The sequence below is a fragment of the Pseudonaja textilis genome, chromosome 7 (assembly GCF_049901715.1).
Source record: "Pseudonaja textilis isolate UNSWEBS1 chromosome 7, rPseTex1.2, whole genome shotgun sequence".
Lineage (NCBI taxonomy): Eukaryota > Metazoa > Chordata > Lepidosauria > Squamata > Elapidae > Pseudonaja > Pseudonaja textilis.
In genome coordinates, this window is record NC_141996.1 from 456,936 (window position 1) to 475,347 (window position 18,412).

Consider the following 18,412-nt stretch of genomic DNA (forward strand, 5'->3'; position numbering starts at 1 on the left):
GCCTGAACCACTTCCGGATAAAGCTGCCTCTTTGGGGTCACAAAGTGGGAATTGCCTGCCAGGCCTGAGAGTAACACTCCATGCAAGAAGAAAGGGTGCTGCGAAAAAGCATCCAGGCTGGCCATCCTGGCTTGTTTCTCCGTTTGCTGTCCTTGCCTTTTGCAACAGCAGCAGCGGCTGGGTACAGAAAACGGTAACCCTAAAGCGGGAATCCGCCCCAGAGGCACCGAACCAGGGAGCGGTTCTTCCACCCCCCCCCCCCATTTTATGTGTTTGTAGGTACATTTTATTAGCCACCCACCTTACCACACGGTAACTCTGTGCAGTTTGCAGTAGAAAAGCTCAAATGGCACAAAACCTAATAATATAAATGGATACAAGGCTATAAAAATACCAAGCTAGCTAAACAGATGGGGAGGGAGGGGGGGGAAATCTGTCCTTAATCTACCAGCCACCCCCAGTGTGAAAGGCCTCCATGGGGGGGCCAAGCCAACGGGCAGAGCCAAGTCTTCCAGCCCTTGCAGAAGGTAAGGAGGCTCGTGGGGGGCGTGATGGGGGAGCAAGAGGTTCCTGGGGGCGATTTTACTCCCAGAAGCCGTGGGACTCCCGTGGAGACGTTGCACACCTGGGCATTGTGTGCATCCAGAATCCCCCTGGGAGCCTCTGCCTGCCCAGTATCTTCATCCGGTCCCTTTGCTACCTGGGGGCGCCTGAACTATATATCCCAGCAGATTCTGCCTCTTTGGAGGTTGTGGAAAGGCCCGCCGCTGATCTAGTCAGCCAGACCCGAGGAGTCTCGCAGGTGCGTCCATGTTGTGGCTTGGAGTGGCTGAGCATGAGTGTGTCTGTGTGTGTTCGTGAGTGCAAAGTCTCGGTGTTGCCTGTTTACGCATGGCAAAAAGGATGTGAGGGAAGGTAGTTTATTTGTTTTTAAAATGTGCCCCTGTCTCCACTCAGTGCCTCTGGCTGGCTTGCAATGCCACAAACAACAGAATAAAACAGTTGCAGGATTAGAACATTAAAGCGCCCAACATTAAAAATGAAGGCATACAATCAATATTAAATTGGAAAAAAGGAAGCAATGTATACACAGGGTGGAGGTAAGTCACTTTTAAGCTTGAGGCTCTTATTGTCCCCTGATTATAAGCTAAACCACTTCCTTAACGAAGGTATACAGAGCCCCGCCTTAAAATAGATTGTGTGTGGATCTTTAGCAAAGGAGGCCAGGTGAATTCAGCGGGTGCACACCTGAATGGGAAACCATAGTTAACCCTAGTTAGACTAGCATTGTTGATGTTACTTAGTTTGGGTGGTGAAACATCTGCAAGAAAACCACCAAGCTCAGAGATCACCAAGGACCCCCCCCAGAGTTAATCTAGTTAACCATAATTAACCAGGACAGGGAGCACCATCAACCAACGGAACAGAAGTTGCCTTCAGAAGTTGTGGGTTCTTCGTCACTGGAGCCTTTCAAGAAGAGACCGGACTGTTCTCGGTCAGAAGCGGTGTAGGGTCTCCTGCTTGGGTGGGGGGCTGGACTAGGTGACCTACAAGGTCCCCTCCAACTACTCTACTCTACTCTCTACTCTACTCTACTCTACTCTACTCTACTCTACTCTACTCTACTCTACTCTACTCTATTTTATTCTGTTCTGTTCTGTTCCATTCTATTCTTAACCTTGGAGAAACGCCATAATGTGCAGACTTCTGATCTTGGCAAGTCAACATGATGAAAAGGGATGAAATGAGGGGAGAGAGCTAATGTAGATAGGATAATAATAGGGTTGGAAGGGACCTTGGAGGTCCTCTATCAGTCCAGACTTTCTTTGGGATGGAGACACCTGATCACAGGGAAAGTGGCAGAATAACGAAGCAGAAGAACAGAGAAGGAAGCGAGGACCCTGGAGGCCCTTGACTCCCACCTCCCACCCCAGAAGGAGACCCTATACCCCCTTTCAGCAAATGGCTACCGAATCTCCTCTTTGAACCCCTTTAGAAACACACGGAAGGCTCTGGAAGAGGAACTGTGGGTCGGCTGACTGGAACCCCAAACAGGAGCCTCCCGGGGAAGAAGCGGTGGTGGGACCACTCGTCTCACTGGTGATCCTTCACGCCGTCTAAAGCGGCTGAGCTCTGCTCCCTTCCTCTGTCCTTTTCGGTGCGGTTCTTCTCTTGCAGGCAGCGGGGCCAGGACGACTCTTTCTCCTTTTTGAGAAGGGACTAGCAAGGCCTGGGAGCGAGGGAAACCCTGGATTCCAAAACGGGAGCCTCAGCTGGGTGCAGCAAGGAAATCCCCCCATTGTTCCTCACGAGGAACTGAGTTATGGAAAGTCTGCTATTCTTAGGCTCCGCACCACGAAGCTCGGAGTGGGATTACTCACGTTCTTCGTTTCCCGGAGAGGAACACCCACTTCAACCTCCAGAGGCAGGAAAATGACTCTCTAACTGGAAGAAGCACCAGAAGGTCCCATGACTTGGGAGAAGGAGACATTATCCAAAGAAACTGCAGGTCAATTGGTGGGGCGGGAAGTCAGGCAACTTTTAGACCCAGCAGATTGTCTCAAAATATTTAAGAAGTAAGAAGACCAGGCAGGCCGGAGAGACAAGCCTCCGGCTTATTTCACGAGGTTGGCTATGCCGGGAGTGAGTGCCAACCTCAGTGTCTACGCCCCTCCCACCTCCTTCCTCCTCCTAGGGCTGGAGAGGGTCCAGGCCTGGCTCTCCGTTCCCGTCTGCTTCATCTACGCCTTGGCTCTCTTGGGAAATGCCACCCTGCTCTGGGTCATCTGGACGGAGTCCAGCCTGCACCAGCCCATGTACCTCTTCCTCTCCTTCCTGGCACTCACCGACATGGCCATGCCCACCTGTATCCTGCCCAAGATGCTGGGCATCTTCTGGGCCAACGCCCAAGAGATCACACCCGCTGCCTGCCTGGTGCAGATGTTCATGGTGCACGGCCTCTCTGTCGTGGAATCTGGGACACTCACCACCATGGCCTACGACCGATACGTGGCCATCTGCAACCCCCTCAACTATACAACCCTGCTGACCCCAAGGATGGTGGTCAAATTCGGAGCAGCCGTGGTTATCCGGGCCATCGTGATTGTCCTACCCATTCCTTTACTTCTGCTGAGGCTGAGATTCTGTCATTCCCGAAATATCTCTCATACGTATTGTGAGCATATGGCTCTTGTAAAACTAGCATGTGGGAACACCACTCCCAACAACCTCTATGGGCTGGTTGTATCCCTCCTCATCACCGGCGGCGACCTGACCTTCATCTTCGTCTCCTACGGGCTGATTCTACGGACCGTCTTCCGCCTGCCTTCCTTGGAGGCTCGCCACAAAGCCCTGGGCACGTGTGGGGCCCACGTGGGGGTCATCTTCATCCTGTACACCCCTGGACTGTTCTCCTTCCTCTCTCACCGCTTTGGGCACAACATCCACCACAGCATCCACATCTTCCTGGCCAATGTCTATTTGCTAGTCCCTTCCATGCTCAACCCCATGGTTTATGGGGCCAAGACCAAGGAGATCCGTGTGCGGGTGCTGAGGGCCATGGGCTTGCAGAGGAGGAAAGTGTAGCTCTGAGCAGAATCCAAGCCAACCCATAATAGTTCTGTGGGAAATTAGGAAATGTGGTGTCCTTCGGTCTTTCTGTTCAACGTGGATGCAAATACATTCATTGAAGGAATGGTTGTGGGTACAATGGTCATCTATTGTTCTAGACCATCTCCTAATAGGGAGTGGTTTAATTAGGCCGTTATAGGAGATGACCTGGCTGGGTCCGAGGGAAGGAAGAGTCAAGAGTGTCATCAGTTTGTAGTCCTTTCGAGCCCACAAGAGATCCAAGTCCAGCCCGCCTTGAATTCCATTGACTTCTATCTACTGCCTGTTGGCTTTGACCTTTATTAGGTCAGATTCTTGTAGAAAGTGTGACCGTATATTAAACCTGTATTCATTTCTTCTTATAAAGAAAATTTAGTTTTCCCCCCAAAGCCATCACTCTGCTAAACAAATAATTCCCTCAACGCTGTCCAACTATTTACAAAGTCTGCATTACTATTACTATTAATCTTCTCATCACTCCTTATCACTCATCCCCTCCCACTTGTGACTGTATGACTGTTAACTTTGTCGCTTGTATCCTTACGATTTATATTGACTGTTTCCTAGTATGATTTGATTGCTTATTGTACCCTATGACTATCATTGAGTGTTTTACCTGATGATTCCTGACTCTTGACAAATGTCTTTTTTCTTTTATGGACACTGAGAGCATTTGCACCAAGATAAATTCCTTGTGTGTCCAATCACACTTGGCCAATAAAGAATTCTAATTCTTATTCTATTCTATTCTAGTCTATGCTATTCTATTCTATTCTATTCTCTCCTATTCTATTCTATTCTATAAAATATTTTATAGATGGCATTTACCACCTAAGTTAGATAATATGTTTAAAAATATGTCTAGCAAATGTTGGAAATGTATTCAAAAGTCAGGCACGTTTTATCATATGTGGTGGCCTTGTGCTAAAACCAAAAAATAATTGGGCAAAAATGCATAGACGGCTAGAGAAGCTCATAGGGAAACATGCAGATTTTAAACCTGAGCTGTTTTTATTAGGAAAGATATCAGAAAAATGTGACAAGAGAACTTATTTAACCCATGGTTGGAAAAAAAAGAGTGGAGAGGACGAATGGCATTTGAATGGTTAACAAATTAAATATCCAGACAGCACGATGTTTATTAAGCACTAAGGAATGTAATCAATAGAAAATCAATAAAATTTACTTTTTAAAACTTGTATTTCCTTTGAACTGCCTGGTCTCTTGGTTTCTTGCGCCTGACAGTCACGGACTCATCCCTGGAGCCTCTGTCCCTCACACAGATACTTTACCAGATAGCAAAATAGCTAATTCCCTTCCTGCTCTGTCAGCAGGAAGGTCCATAAACCAGCTACACGCGAAACCAATCGTTGTGATCAGAGGTGGGATACAATTTTTTTAACAACCTGTTCTGTGGGCGTGGCTTAGTTGGTGGGTGTGGCTTGGTGGTCATGTGACTGGCTGGGCGTGGCCAACTCAACATCACTCCCATCGAGGCACGCATCTCCTCGCCTGGCCTCTCACGACTGTGGAGATGCTGCAACAGTTGTAAGTGTGAAAAACGGTCATAAGTCACTTTTTTCAGTGCCATATAACTTTAAATGGTCAGCCCACACAAGCAAAGTGCCAGCAAAGGAGGGGAAAAAACCTCCAGAGAAGTTCCTGAGACAGGAAGTCTAGTCCTGCCAAGAATGTAATAAGTGTTAACAGAGAGGCAGTTTCTGTAAGCAACACCAGAATGTTTCCTTCCTGCCATCCTTACAGGATTAGCCCTGTAATTTCTTCTTACAACCGGTTCTCCGAACTGCTCAGAATGTTAACAACCGGTTCTAGCGAATAGGTGCGAACCGGTAGAATCCCACCCCTGGTTGTGCTTCACGGCCTGCTTAGATGTTCTCCTTGACCTCCCTCAAGAAGCCTCCTGGTTGACAGAGCTCTCTTTTCCCCTCGGAAGCCACCATGCAGCTCCTTCCCCGCCAGCAGCGATAGCTTGACTCAGGAAACAAGGCGTCCCCATTTCTCCTCTAGGCTGGGAAGACCCTCCCTCTGGTTTGCGCCAATCTCCCCTCTTCAGACCTGCCCTCCATCCCATCTCAAGTTGATCCATATCGGCCTGTCCTGCTGATCCCAAGCAGAAGGCGGCTGGGCTGCCCCTTCCTGTTCTGTGTGTCCATACCCAACGTTTACTTCCTGGTCCCTCCCATGCTCAACCCCATAGCTCAGCTCCACCAGGAGAAGCCCGATCCAAGACCGGCAGGAGATCGGTGTGCCGCAAACCGTGTTCTGGAGGGCGGCCCAGGAGAACCAGAGGCTCCCTGAAATCGCAGAGGCCGAGCTGAGGCAGGTGACGGGTCAGAGGCCAGGGCGGCTCTGGGTTGCTTCTGGGGGGCAGCCCAAATCCCGCTTCGGCTGCTCTTTGGCGGCTTCCTATTCCTTGGGCTGGTCTTGGCCTACGCCCGTTTCTGCAACCCCCTCCTTCACTGCCGAAACGCTCCTGGCAGTCCTCAGCCACCAGGACCTAGACAGACTTACCGACCCTTTCTCCCCGTATCTGGAGCTCAGGAGTGGGGGTGGCCTCTCACCCTCTTGAGAGACATTCCCTCCCTTCCTTTGACTACCCACCTAGTATGCCCGGCAACAGGTGAGCCCTACCTTCCCCTCGGGAGCCCCCACTTTATAGACCACCCCAGGACCATCGGTGGCGAGGCTGGAGGCTGAGCTGGAGGCCTCATGGCCCCAGGTGGCTGAGGTGTCCTGGAGGGAAATGGAGGAGTGGAGAAGCTCCAGGACTCCGGGATGAGACCTGCACTCAAAGCCCCAGAGCCCCAGGCCGAGGCTGAGAGGCGGTGGGGGCAGAGGGTCTGGCCAGAACAGGAGCCGGGAGCCGAGCCTCCTGCAGGACGAGAGGAGAAGAGGGGAGAGAGAAGCCGGGGTGGGGGTCTCGGGGCAGGCAGAAGCTCATGGCCCTCCAGAGCCTGGTGTGCGGTAGCAACGGAAGGGTGGGGCCGGGGGGCCAAAGAGCCCGACTGGAGCCACAGGTTGGGCCCCAGACTTGGTCTGCGGACAGCCAGGTAATCTCAGGGGCCCCTGGGGGGATCAGGGGTCTCCCCTTAGGGTGGGAGTCGTGGGGGCTGAGGGAGTGGTGGAGTCGGACATTTCTCACCCACTTGGCCAGGTGGCCTGAGGGCGGATGTGGCAGCCCCCCTGTGCCTGACCAGTGGGAGGGACCATCCATCGGGGGGGTGGGGGGGTAAGGGTGCACCTGGCATGCTAGATAACAAGCATAACCACCCCACCACCCACCCACCCCCCTCGCTTGCTCTCTCCCCCCCCCTCAATCCCCTTCCAGTTGAGTTCATACATTGGGATGTTACAGAAAGATTATTGTTTGATTCTTCCATTGATGTAAGTTTGCTTGACTTTTGAGCAATTTGTGATATTCTTCCATTTTTCTGCTTTTTTATTTTGTTTCTTGTTAACAGGCATAGCTGTATATCTTTTGTAATTTTTGATACATTTCTTTTTCTGGATTGTTTTTATTGTTGGTGTTATTTAAATAAATCACAACTGTCGGTTCTTTGATTTGTGTTGGTCTTCATTCACATTGAGGGTTTTTTTAAAAAAATCAACCTTGAGGTGTTTTAATGCACTGGCATAGTCTGTTATGTTGATCTAAGCAGTTCTGCAGTTGACAGATGGAAATTTTGTCAATTTTGTAAGTGCCACCCAAGAGTTTTTTAGTATGGCACCCTGTGTGCTTATAAACACGGAAGGAAGGAAGGAAGGAAGGAAGGAAGGAAGGAAGGAAGGAGATAGAGAGAGAGAGAAATGGACACATAGATGTAATAGGGCATGGAGAGGTATATTGTACAAATGATCTGCATTGCTCACAAAGCCACACACAGACAAATGGCTTCTACTCTCTAATTCTGCTTATTTATATCTGAAACATGACCTATTGCTGCGTCTTTGTACATTCTCACTTGACTGACAGCTCTGGAGGTGTGGAGGAGACTCCTATCAGAACAATTGGGGAGGGGGGCTTGGCAAACTCCCTGCTTTCAGCCTGGTAGCGATGAGAAGGAAAGCCGCGCTGGTTTTGTCCACGGAAAGGGCTCCCTCACGCGGAGAGTCCGGCTGGCGGCTGCCCAGAAGATCTGCCATCCTCCTGGGAGGAGCTGGGAGGGGTGGGGGTGGCTGCAGAGCCTGCCCAGAGCCTTCCCGGGGCTGCAAAGAGCCAAGGGGGGGGGAGTGGGGAGACAGAGGCCCCTTCCCCTAAGGGAGCCCCTCGATTCATTTAGAAGCGGCTCATCTCACTTGGATGGATGATGCAGAAAACAAGGTCATTGCATGCGTCGTCCTTCTGGTCTCCTGGACGGCCGCCTCCGGGGACGGTCTTGGCGGCAGAGGGACCCCTTGAGGCCAGCAAGTGGGACCCCCCAGGAGAGGTCGGGGGGTTGCTGGTCTCCTGCAACAGTTAATTGCCCGTGTCCCTTGGGCGCCTGCTGGACCGAGGTGGCCACCGCCAGAGAGTCGGGCAAGACAGCCAAGTAATGAGAGCCCTGGACATCTCCTCTCCTCGGGCCTCAAAGAAACTTTAGATTCTTTTAATGGGTCTCCTGGGCTCTGAGTGCGAAAACAGCTGCTGTGGTGGAAGAACCGCTCCAAGTTCAAAGGAGACAGCGGTAATTGGCTCCCGAAGTAGCGACCCCTCCCTCCCCGGCCTCCTCCTGCCAGGTGGACTTTGCAGGTGTTGCTGCTTCCACAGCCTCCACCTGGGCTCCACCTGGGCCTTGCCTTCCTTAACCAGACACGTCCATCCAAAGGCACGAGGCTGGATTTGTGAATAAACATGTTAAATAAACACAACACTTTCCGGATCACTTTACTCCTATAAGAGCCGAGAGGCTGGATCAGGCCCTCAGCCCGTCACCTGGTTCAGGCCCACTGGATCAAAGGGTCAGGCCTGCCATCTTTGGCTTGGCACCTTGCTGGCATCCCGCCATCGAAGGCCAGGCGGGAGGAGGGGGGACACCGGAGTGGGGAGGGAGGAACAAACGGGCAATAAACATGTAGGAGGATGTGATGGGAACTAGGGAGGATGGGGAAAGACAACTGGATGAAGAGCAGGAGAGTTCGGAACCGGTTTGTGCCGGCCCCCAAGGCCGCAGACCCTGAGAAAGAAGGTGGGTTACCCCAAACATCTCAGCGTTCTCAAAACACCCAGGTGGACTCTTATTGGCCGAAGGCGGACTGGTCATGCGCTGGGGTGAGGGGAAAGCTTTTGTATCTTTTGAGTGTGGGAAATTCACTTCTAGCCTGACTCCACTGCAACCAGCATCTTTTAGTAAAAGAACCTACCGCTTCATCTGACCCCTGGAGTCGAGGGTCTTTCTTTCCTAAGAGATCGGACGGGAGCTGGTCTGACACAATGTGAGGAGGCCCCCTCCCCGTCTCTTCCCAGCAACTCCTCTATGGAGTTGCAGCAGGGAAAAAGCCTCAGGATAGCACCGTTGAGAGCCTGATCCTCCACCAATGACCCTCCCCTCCCCACCCATTTTACCACCCACCCCCAATTGGCTGCCCTTCCCCAAATTGCTGATCCCCAATTCCTCCCCCAACCACTCCAGGCCATGTTTATTCAGGTATGGAAATCGTGATTTTTTTTTTCAAGCTGAATGAGAGGCTGCCTTGATTGGGAATTTCATTCCCTATCATTTATAACTATATCTATCTATCTATCTATCTATCTATCTATCTATCTATCTATCTATCTATCTATCTATCTATCTATCTATTTATGTAATTATCTATCTAATTATCTAATTATCTATCTAATTATCTAATTATCTATCTAATTATCTATCTAATTATTTATCTATCTAATTATCTATCTATCCAATTATCTATCTATCTATCTATCTAATTACCTATCTAATTATCTAATTATCTACCTACCTACCTACCTACCTACCTATCTATCTATCTATTTCAGTGGAAAGGAAGTTGCTGGGAACGGCTGAAAGATCATCTTATCAAGCCACATTGTGACCTCTTGGGATTGAGCAAAGTGTGTTGTGTGCATCCTACCATTGTGGTTTGTTCAATGAGCAATAACTAAAGTAACTATGGCTTAGCAGAATACGGAATATAGAATAGCCCTCGTGCTTAGGCTTACCTACCACTTCACAGGGATTTGCAGCCCTCTCTAAGCCATTCGCAGAGCCAGCCTGTTTCCCCCAACAACCCAGGTCCCCCTTTTCCCGACCTCGGAAGGAAGGAAAGCTGAGTCAATCTTGAGCGGATGAGAATCGAACTGCTGGCTGTGGGCAGAATTAGCCAGCAATGCTGCGTTCTAACGACTGTGCCACCAGGGCTCAGAATACAGAATGCCAGAGTTAGAAGGGACCTTGGAGGTCTTCTAGACCAACCTCCTGCTCAAGCAGAAAACCCTAGGCCATTCCAGCTCAGTCAACTAACCACGCAAGCCTCGTCCCTCTGGCTTGTGCACCGGAGCCGCTTCCTGCAAGGCCCCCAAAGAGGCAAGAGAAGACGTGATGGATGGAAGCTGATCAAGGAGAGAAGCAACCAGAAGTGGGATTCAGCCGGTTCGGACCGGTTCTGGAGAACCGGTAGCGGAAATTTTGAACTGGCAAATCCCACCTCTGACTGGAGGTTTTACAGCAGGGGTCTCAAACTCAATTTACCTGGGGGCCGCTGGAGGCAGAGGCTGGGTGAGGCTGGGCCGCACTGCAGACGTCATTTCCGCTCGGCTTCTACTTGTCAGCGGCTCCTGGTTTTGCCTTTCCCTTCCCAAGGCAACGTGGGACTGGAGCCGCACAGAGCTGCGCCGGCGGTAGCAACTCCTGACAGCCCCAGCCGGACACCTGAGCGGAGCCCGGGCAGAACTGCCTGTTGCTGCTGCGGGCGCTGCTGCGGGTGTCTGGCTGCCCAAGTAAAGAACCGCACCAGCTCAGGGCAACTGTGAGGAGCAAGAGGGGAAGCCAGACCATTGGAGAAGTGGAGCAAAGCCGGAGATTAGTAGCTGCCTCTTTTGGCGCAGAAAGCTTCCCCCAACCAGCCGGCTGGTCTCCTCCTCCTCGGCCGTAAAGAGCAAACAGGCAGAGAAGGAGGAGAGCAGCTGGCCAGTTGGGGGAGGCTTCTTGTGCCGCGAAAGAGGCGGCTAATGATCACCGGCTCCGCTCTGCTTCTCCAACATCCGGCGCCGCCCTGTTCTATGTGCTGGCTGCTCGGACTTGCCGGGCCCAAATGTCAGCCACGACGAGGAACGGCAGGCAGGACTTCCGTCAGAGGTCCATTCCCCCTGCAGGCCGCACTAATATTATACTTTCATATCACGGTGGGGGCCACAGGATATCATCCTGCGGGCCGCAATTGGGCCGCGAGTTTGAGACCCCTGTTTTACAGTCTCCTTCCCCGCCACGCCCACCAAGTCACATCCACAGAACCGGTAGTAAAAAAAAATTGAATCCCACCCCTGGAAGCAACCTAGAGCTTCCTGGAGAGGAGGACAATTAACGGGGGAGGGGAGTTGCCTCCAGGGGTTGTGGAGGCTCCATCACAGAAGGTTTTGAAGAAAAGAGGAAACCCTGACTTGACTAAGATCGTCATCAGTTCAGTCACGCAGGGATGGGAGGAGGGAATACAAAGGCTCAGAACTTTTCATAGGTATTTTTTTACAACTACTCAATGAAGCCCTAAGATTTATTATGAATTATTATGATTCTGATTATTCATTTAAAAAAAAACGTGGGGTGCGAAACGGAGGCGTGAAGCCAGGCCCCTTAAAGGCGACCTCCCATCGATGTCAATCCCAGGCCGGCTTTTCAGGCTCCGCCATTGGGCCCTGGCGCCTCAATCAATGGAGCCACACTGCCACCTAGTGGGCTTCGAGGATAAAATCCGGCCAGGTGAGATTTAAAGTCCTTTTTTATACCTGTCTGGTTTAGCTGAGTGTACAGGTAATCCTCAACTTACAACAGATCGCTTAGTGACTGTTTGAAGTTACAAAGTCACTGAAAAGAATGTGACTGATGACCATTTTTCACACTTGGATCATGTGATCCAAATTCGGATGCTTGCCAACTGACTCACACTTATGACGGCTGCAGTGTCCCAGAAGTCAGGTGATCCCCTTTTGGGACCTTCTGACCAGCAAAGTCAATGGGGAAGCCGAATTCACTTAATGACCGGGTTACTAAATCAACAACTGCAGGGATTCACTTAACTAAAAGCCTAGCAGGGAAGGTCATAAAATGAGGCAAGACTCACTTAACCAATGTCTCACTTAGCAACATAAATTTGGGGCTCAATTGTGGTAGGAGGTAGAGGATTGCCTGTAGGATGTTCATCCCTGAGCATTTTCACCCTACAATGCACGGAGCCTCTGGGTTAAACACGTCTTACCCTTAACCTAAGTTACTTTTGTGTGGAACAACAGCCCAGGCCGTGAATGAAGTGCAGGAAAAGAGATCCCTTCTGGAGGTTTCAGCAAACCGGATCCTAGCACCATGACTGAGCCCAGAATTACAGCTGGAAAGTCATTAAGCGAGATCCCAGGTCACACACCTGACCTTATACAACATCCTTTGCTGCGGTTGTTCACCTCCAGCCCCCGCAACGTCCGGAGCCAACTTCCATGTCACTGAGGACTTCTCCCCACTGTCAAGACGTGTCTTCTCCATTCTAGGTTGGGCCTAAGTTTGTGTTTGCCTTTTTTTAAGGGGCCAACTTATTGTCCAAATGAGGGGGTCAGACTGGAAGACCTCCAAGGTCCCTTCCAGCTCTGTTCTTCTTCTTCTTCTCCACAACAGAGCCCGTAACCGAGGAAAGCTGCTTCCCGCAGGGTCCCACCACGGCAGCCCTCATTACCAGAGGCTCCGAGCCAAAGTCAGGCCGGCCACCCGGGAGGCAGCAAAGTTGTCTGCAAAACATCCAGAAAAGTTTTCTCCCACAAATTAGGGCCCAGAGGAGAGGCTGGACTTCTCGGCCTCCGGGAGGTGGCCACGGTGGCAACTGTTGCGCCAGCCCTGGGCGGCTCTGCGGGATTGTCCAGCTCATTAGGGCTAATTGGCCTCTGGGCCCAGCGCGGCTCTCGGGGGGAGAGTCGGCTGTTTGTCCGCTGACTGGGGCGTCAGCGAGGGAAGCCAAGGGAGGGCGGGGGGGGGGGGGACAAAGTTTGTGTCCTTTCCAGAAACTCTGCCTGCAGGAGGGAGGGAGGGAGGGAGGCCAAGCAGAGGCCGTCTGGATGCCCTGTCCGGGCAGGGGGAGCATCCTTTCACCTCCCAGGCAACAAGATGCACACAGTCCTCAGTTTACAACCTTTCTGGCCACCGTGGTTAAAGTGAATCACTGCCACTCTTAAGCTAATTATGTTGTTCAGTGAATCCGGCTTCCCACTTGACTTAGCTTGGCCAAAGGTCGCCAAAGGGGATCACGTGACCTCGGGATCCTGCGATGGCCGTAAACAGGAGCCAGTTGCCAAGCGCCTGAATTTGGATCTCGTGGCCAGGGGGAGGCTGCCAGGGTTGCTAAGGATGGGGAAACAGTCACAAGTCGCTTTTTGAAGGGCCGTTGTGACTTTGATGGCCCCTAAATGAATGGCTGTAGGTTGAGGATGACGGGCACACCAGGAAAGGAACAGGGAGGGAAAAAACAGACCCAGGAAACTACAGACCAACCAGCCTAACATCAACACCCGGGAAGATACTGGAAAAGATAATAAAAAAAAACAGATCTACCAACATCTAGAAGCAAGTAAAGTAATAACTAGCAGTCAGCACGGGGTTGTTAAAAACAGATCATGCCAAACCAATCTTATTTCATTCTTCAACACAGTGACTAAATTAGAAAGCAAAATACTGTGGACATAATATAGTTAGATTTCAGCAAGGCATTTGATAAAGTAGACCACAACCTACTTCTTACTAAGCTAGAAAAAGGTGGAATAGATAGCACCACCACCAGATGGACTCGCAACTGGCTGGCAAACCGTACTCAACGAGTAGTCCTTAATGGGTCTAAGTCTACCTGGAGGGAAGGAAGCAGTGGGTGCCACGAGGTTCCGTCTTAGGGCCAGGACTCTTCAATATCTTCATTAATGACTTAGATGAGGGAATAGAAGGGGAAGTTACCAAATTTACTAAGATGATACTAAGTGGGCAGGAATAGCCAACACCCAAGGAGATGAACTCAAGATCCAGATGGATCTTGACAGACTAGAACCCTGGGCCGTATCTAATAAAATGAAATTCAATGTAGAGAAAAGTAAAGTCCTGCACTTAGGCAAGAAAAACCAAAAGGACACATGCAGACTGGGTGAAACCAGGCTCAATAGCGGGAACTGTGAGAGGGATCTTGGAGTCTTGGTGGACAACCAGCTACATAGGAGCCAACAGCCAAAAAAGCCAATGCAATCCTAAACTGCATGAACAGAGGAATATAACTGAGATCAAGGGAGGTACAAATACCACCCTATAAAGCCTTAGTAAGGCCACACCTAGAGTACTGCATCCAGTTTTGGTCACCACACTACAAAAAATATGTTGAAACAGGGTACAGAGAAGTGTACAAAGAGCAACCAGGATGATGAGGGGACTGGAGACTAAAACATACAACGAACGGTTGCAGGAACTGGCTGGTCTAGGGAAGAGAAGGACCAGGGGAGACAGGAGTGCAGCCTTACAATGTTTGAAGGAGGGGCTGCCCCAGAGAGGAGGAGGAAGGGGGTCAAGCTCTTCTCCAAGGCCAGACAAGGAACAATGGATGGAAACTGGACAAGGATTGATTCAGACTGGAAATAAGCAGAAATTTTCTGACAGGGAGAACCATCCACCCATGGAACAGAAGTTGCCCTCGGAAGTTGTGGGAGCTTCATCATCCCTGGAGGCTTTCAAGAAGAGGCCGGACTGCTATCTATCATAAATGGTGTAGGCTCTCCTGCTTGGGCGGGGGGTTGGACTAGATGACCTACAAGGTCCTTCCAATTCTGTTATTCTTATTCTAAATATAAAGAACAGTTACAGGAACTGGGCCTGGCTGGTCTAGGGAAGAGAAGGACCAGGGGAGACAGGAGAGCAGTACTCCAATATTTGAGGGAGGGGCTGCCCCAGAGAGGAGGAGAGGGGTCAAGCTATTCACCAAAGCCCCCGAAGGCCAGACAAGGAAAAATGGATGGAAACTGACCAAGGAGAGATTCAACCTGGAAATAAGGAGAAACTTTCTGACAGGGAGAACAATCCACCCATGGAACAGAAGTTGCCCTCGGAAGTTGTGGGAGCTTTATCACTGGAGGCTTTCAAGAAGAGATTGGACTGCCATTTGTCAGAAATGGTGTAGGGTCTCCTGCTTGGGCCGGGGGGTTGGACTAGGTGACCTACAAGGTTCCTTCCAGCTCTGATTATCTGTTATCTGTAACGCCCAGAATTCCCCCCCCACCAGTCATGTTAGCTCAGGAATTCTGGAAGTTGAAGTCCACAAGCCTTAAAGTTGTCAAGTTTGAAGACCCATGGTCTATCTCATCTATTGATCTACCTATCATCTATCTATTGATCTATTTATTTATCTACCTTCCATCCATTCTATCCCTATCTATCATCTATCTGTTTGTCTGTCTATTCCAAGAGTCTTCAAACGTGGCAACCTTAAGACTTGTAGACTTCAACTCCCACAAAACCTGAGCTAACATGACTGGAGAAGGAATTCTGGGAGTTGAAGTCCACAAGCCTTAAAGCTGCCAAGGTTGGAGACCCCTGGTCTATTCTATCTCTATCTATCATCTGTCTACCTCTATATTATCTATCTACTATCTATCTTATCTCTCTGTCGTCTGTATCTTCTCTATTTCATAGAACCCTAGAAGGGCCCTTGGAGGTCTTCGAGTCCAACTCCCCGCTCAAGTCAGGAGACCCAGCCCAACGGATGTCCAGTCCCTTTTGGAAAGGCCCCCGTGATGGGAGCACCTACAACTTCAGGAAACAACCTATTCCATGGATTGATGCTTCTTCACACTGTCAGGGAATTCCTCCTCGGGCCACGGAGCTGGGCCAGGAGCCACGGAGGGGCTGGTGTGGTGGCCTCCCAGGCCCAACACCCCACAGGAGCAGCGGGGAACTCCCTGCTGGCACGCTGCACCCCCCCCACACGTGCTGAGCCAGGCCTGCCACCTGGGGCCCCCTTGGCTCCTCTCCTCGGCTGGAGGAAGACCTTCCCCGCAGGGGCTGCCTTGATAGGGAGGAGGAGGAGGAGGCCTGACCGCAGCCCAGGGAGGAAACTTTGGGGCTGGTCCTCCCGAAGGGTCCCTCGGAGAAGATTTCAGGCAGAAGGCGGGCAGCAGCTGGCCTGGCTCGGTCATCCTCGGACCTTGGTGAGGAGAGGTGGAGTGTTCGCTGGGAGGCGTCAGGACTTGGAAGGGGGAACTGGCCGGGGGGGAGAATCCTTCTTGGAGGCTCCCTACGGTTCGTTCTTGGGGGGGCGTTTCCACTCTATCTAGCTGGCTTCCCGGGGCCCATTTCTTGAACCGGCCCCCGACTTACCGGAGCGCTGCAGTTCCAGGAGGCCAGAAGGAGCCCCTCCCCACAGATGAAGCCTTTTACTTTTGCAAAATTCTGGAACGTAATGACTAGAGAGAGAACAGAGTTGGAAGGGTCCTTGGAGGTCTTCTAGTCCAACCCCCGCTCCAGCAGGAGACCCAAGATCATTTCAGACAAATGGCTGTCCAGTCCCTTCTTAAGAGCCTTCACAACTTCTGGTGGCAAGTCGTTCCACTGGCTGATTGTTTTTACACTCAGGAAATTTCTCCTTGGTTGCAGGTGGCTTCTCTCTTTGAGAAGCTTCCACCTGTTGCTTCCTACCTGGCCTTCAGGTGCTCTGGAGAAGAGCTTGGCCTCCTCTTCTCTGGGGCAGAGCATCAAGTCCTAGAAGACGGCTGCCATGTCCCACCTAGTCCTTCCCTTCATTACAGGAGACAGTTTCCCCAATTGCTTATCGTACAGTTTGGCCTCCAGATCCCGGGGGGGGGGTTGCACTCTTTCTGGGGTCTCCTTTTCTCTTCCTTCATCTGAAGTTCTGCCCTAGTTTGACTCGATGCCGTTTCCATCAGGCATTCAGGGTTCGTATCTTCCTCTGCTTTTGTTCCCATTAGGCCTTCCCAGGTATCCCTGGTTTTCTTTGCAGGTGATGGACTTCCTCACTTAACAATCCAGGCATTCAACGGTTTGATGAGGTCATTCAGGCCAAGTCCAAATTTCTGTTCAGAGCAGGAATCCAGAGAGCAGCATTTAGGGAAAGTTGCAGTCAGCCCTCACAATCAAAGAGATTTTTTCCAAGAAATATTCAGTCTTGAAAGACTAATCGAGGCCTTATTAGGGTCCTTAGCGCTCTCTGAGCTTAGTGGTTTCCATGCAGATGTTTCATGATCCACTTGGAGAAGATGAGGAGAACTAGAAGGGAGTTGGGTGTGTGGAGAGGAGGAGGAGGAGGACAATGACTGAGGGATCACCTCAGCTGCTGCTTCTTCTGCGAGGGTTTACCCAACCTGGGATTGACCCAAAGGCCACTGTTCCTTTTCAGAGCCAAGACCCCGAGGTCCATCAACCTGCCAGCCAGGGGAGCGGAGATGCAGAACAGCACGGCCAACGTCTCCTACGTGGAATTCACCCTGGTCCCGTTCCCAGGTCTCCAGGAGCTCCGGCCCTTCCTCGCCCTCCCTTTCTTCTGCCTCTTCCTCCTGATCGTGGCCACCAACTCCGTCGTCATCTACACGGTCAAGACGGAGGAGAGCCTCCACTCCCCCATGTGCCTGCTCATCGCCTTGCTCCTGGCGGTCAACCTCATCGGGACTTTTGCCATCCTTCCCAGAATGCTCTTCAGCCTGGTGCTGCCCGCCAGCCACATCTCCCTGACCGAATGCCTGGTGCAGATGTTCTTCCTTTACTTCACCATCCTCCTGGACTGCAACGTCCTCCTGATGATGGCTCTGGACCGGTTCCTGGCCACCTGCCACCCGCTGCGCTACGCAGAACTCATGACCATCAAGCTCCTGAGCTTCCTGACGCTGCTCTCCTTGCTGAGAAGTCTTGGCACGGTTGGGCCGGTGGTGGTCTTGGCCTCCCGGGTGAGGTTCTGCCGGTCAAACGTCATCGGCCATTTTGCCTGCGAACACATGGCCGTCATGGGGTTGTCCTGCGGCAACATCTCCGTGAACAAGAGGGCAGGTTTGGCTTTAAGGTTCTTTGATTTCATTCTTGACTTCAGCCTCCTCTTGGCTTCCTACGGCCGGATTGTCCACACGGCTCTGAAGATCAGCTCTGGCCACGTCCGTCACAAACTCTTCCGCACTTGTGGCACCCACTGGATCGTGATTGTCATCAGCTACTCCTCTCGCCTCTCTTCGTCCATCGTCTTCCGACTCGCCCAATCGGCCCCCCAAGATGTTCACAACCTCATCAGTGCAACCTACCTGCTCTTCCCCTGGACTGTCCACCCTTTGATCTACGGTATGAGAACCAAAGAGATCAAAGCCGGCCTCCAGAAACTTTTTCCCAAAAAATAAACCTTCTGATCTTTCTCCTCCTCCTCTTCCTCCTTCTGGAAGCCAATTTATTGGCTTTGTCTTTGGCCAAAAAGATGTCATTATTGGTACAAGTTTCTGGTAGTAGCCAACAAAACTGTAGATGAGGCGGGCTTTGTGAGTCTCCACATTCACACACCTTGTTGGTCTCTGCTAGGGGGCTCCACTTGTGCACGTTGGTTTCATAGTTAGCCACTCCAACTCTCAGCCTAT

General features: G+C 51.3%; 2 protein-coding genes across 2 annotated transcripts; both read left to right on the forward strand.

Moving 5' to 3' along the window:
* Positions 1-2,530: 2,530 nt before the first annotated feature.
* On the forward strand, positions 2,531-3,665 carry LOC148125207 (olfactory receptor 52P1-like). The gene has a single exon (XM_087936873.1). The coding sequence runs from the start codon at positions 2,635-2,637 to the stop codon at positions 3,583-3,585; it is 951 nt and encodes a 316-aa protein (XP_087792999.1). The 5' UTR covers positions 2,531-2,634; the 3' UTR covers positions 3,586-3,665.
* A 13,532-nt stretch (positions 3,666-17,197) lies between these two features.
* Positions 17,198-18,183, forward strand: LOC113450450 (olfactory receptor 52K1-like). Its single transcript, XM_026721640.2, has one exon. The coding sequence runs from the start codon at positions 17,246-17,248 to the stop codon at positions 18,179-18,181; it is 936 nt and encodes a 311-aa protein (XP_026577425.1). The 5' UTR covers positions 17,198-17,245; the 3' UTR covers positions 18,182-18,183.
* The last annotated feature ends 229 nt before the right edge of the window (positions 18,184-18,412 follow it).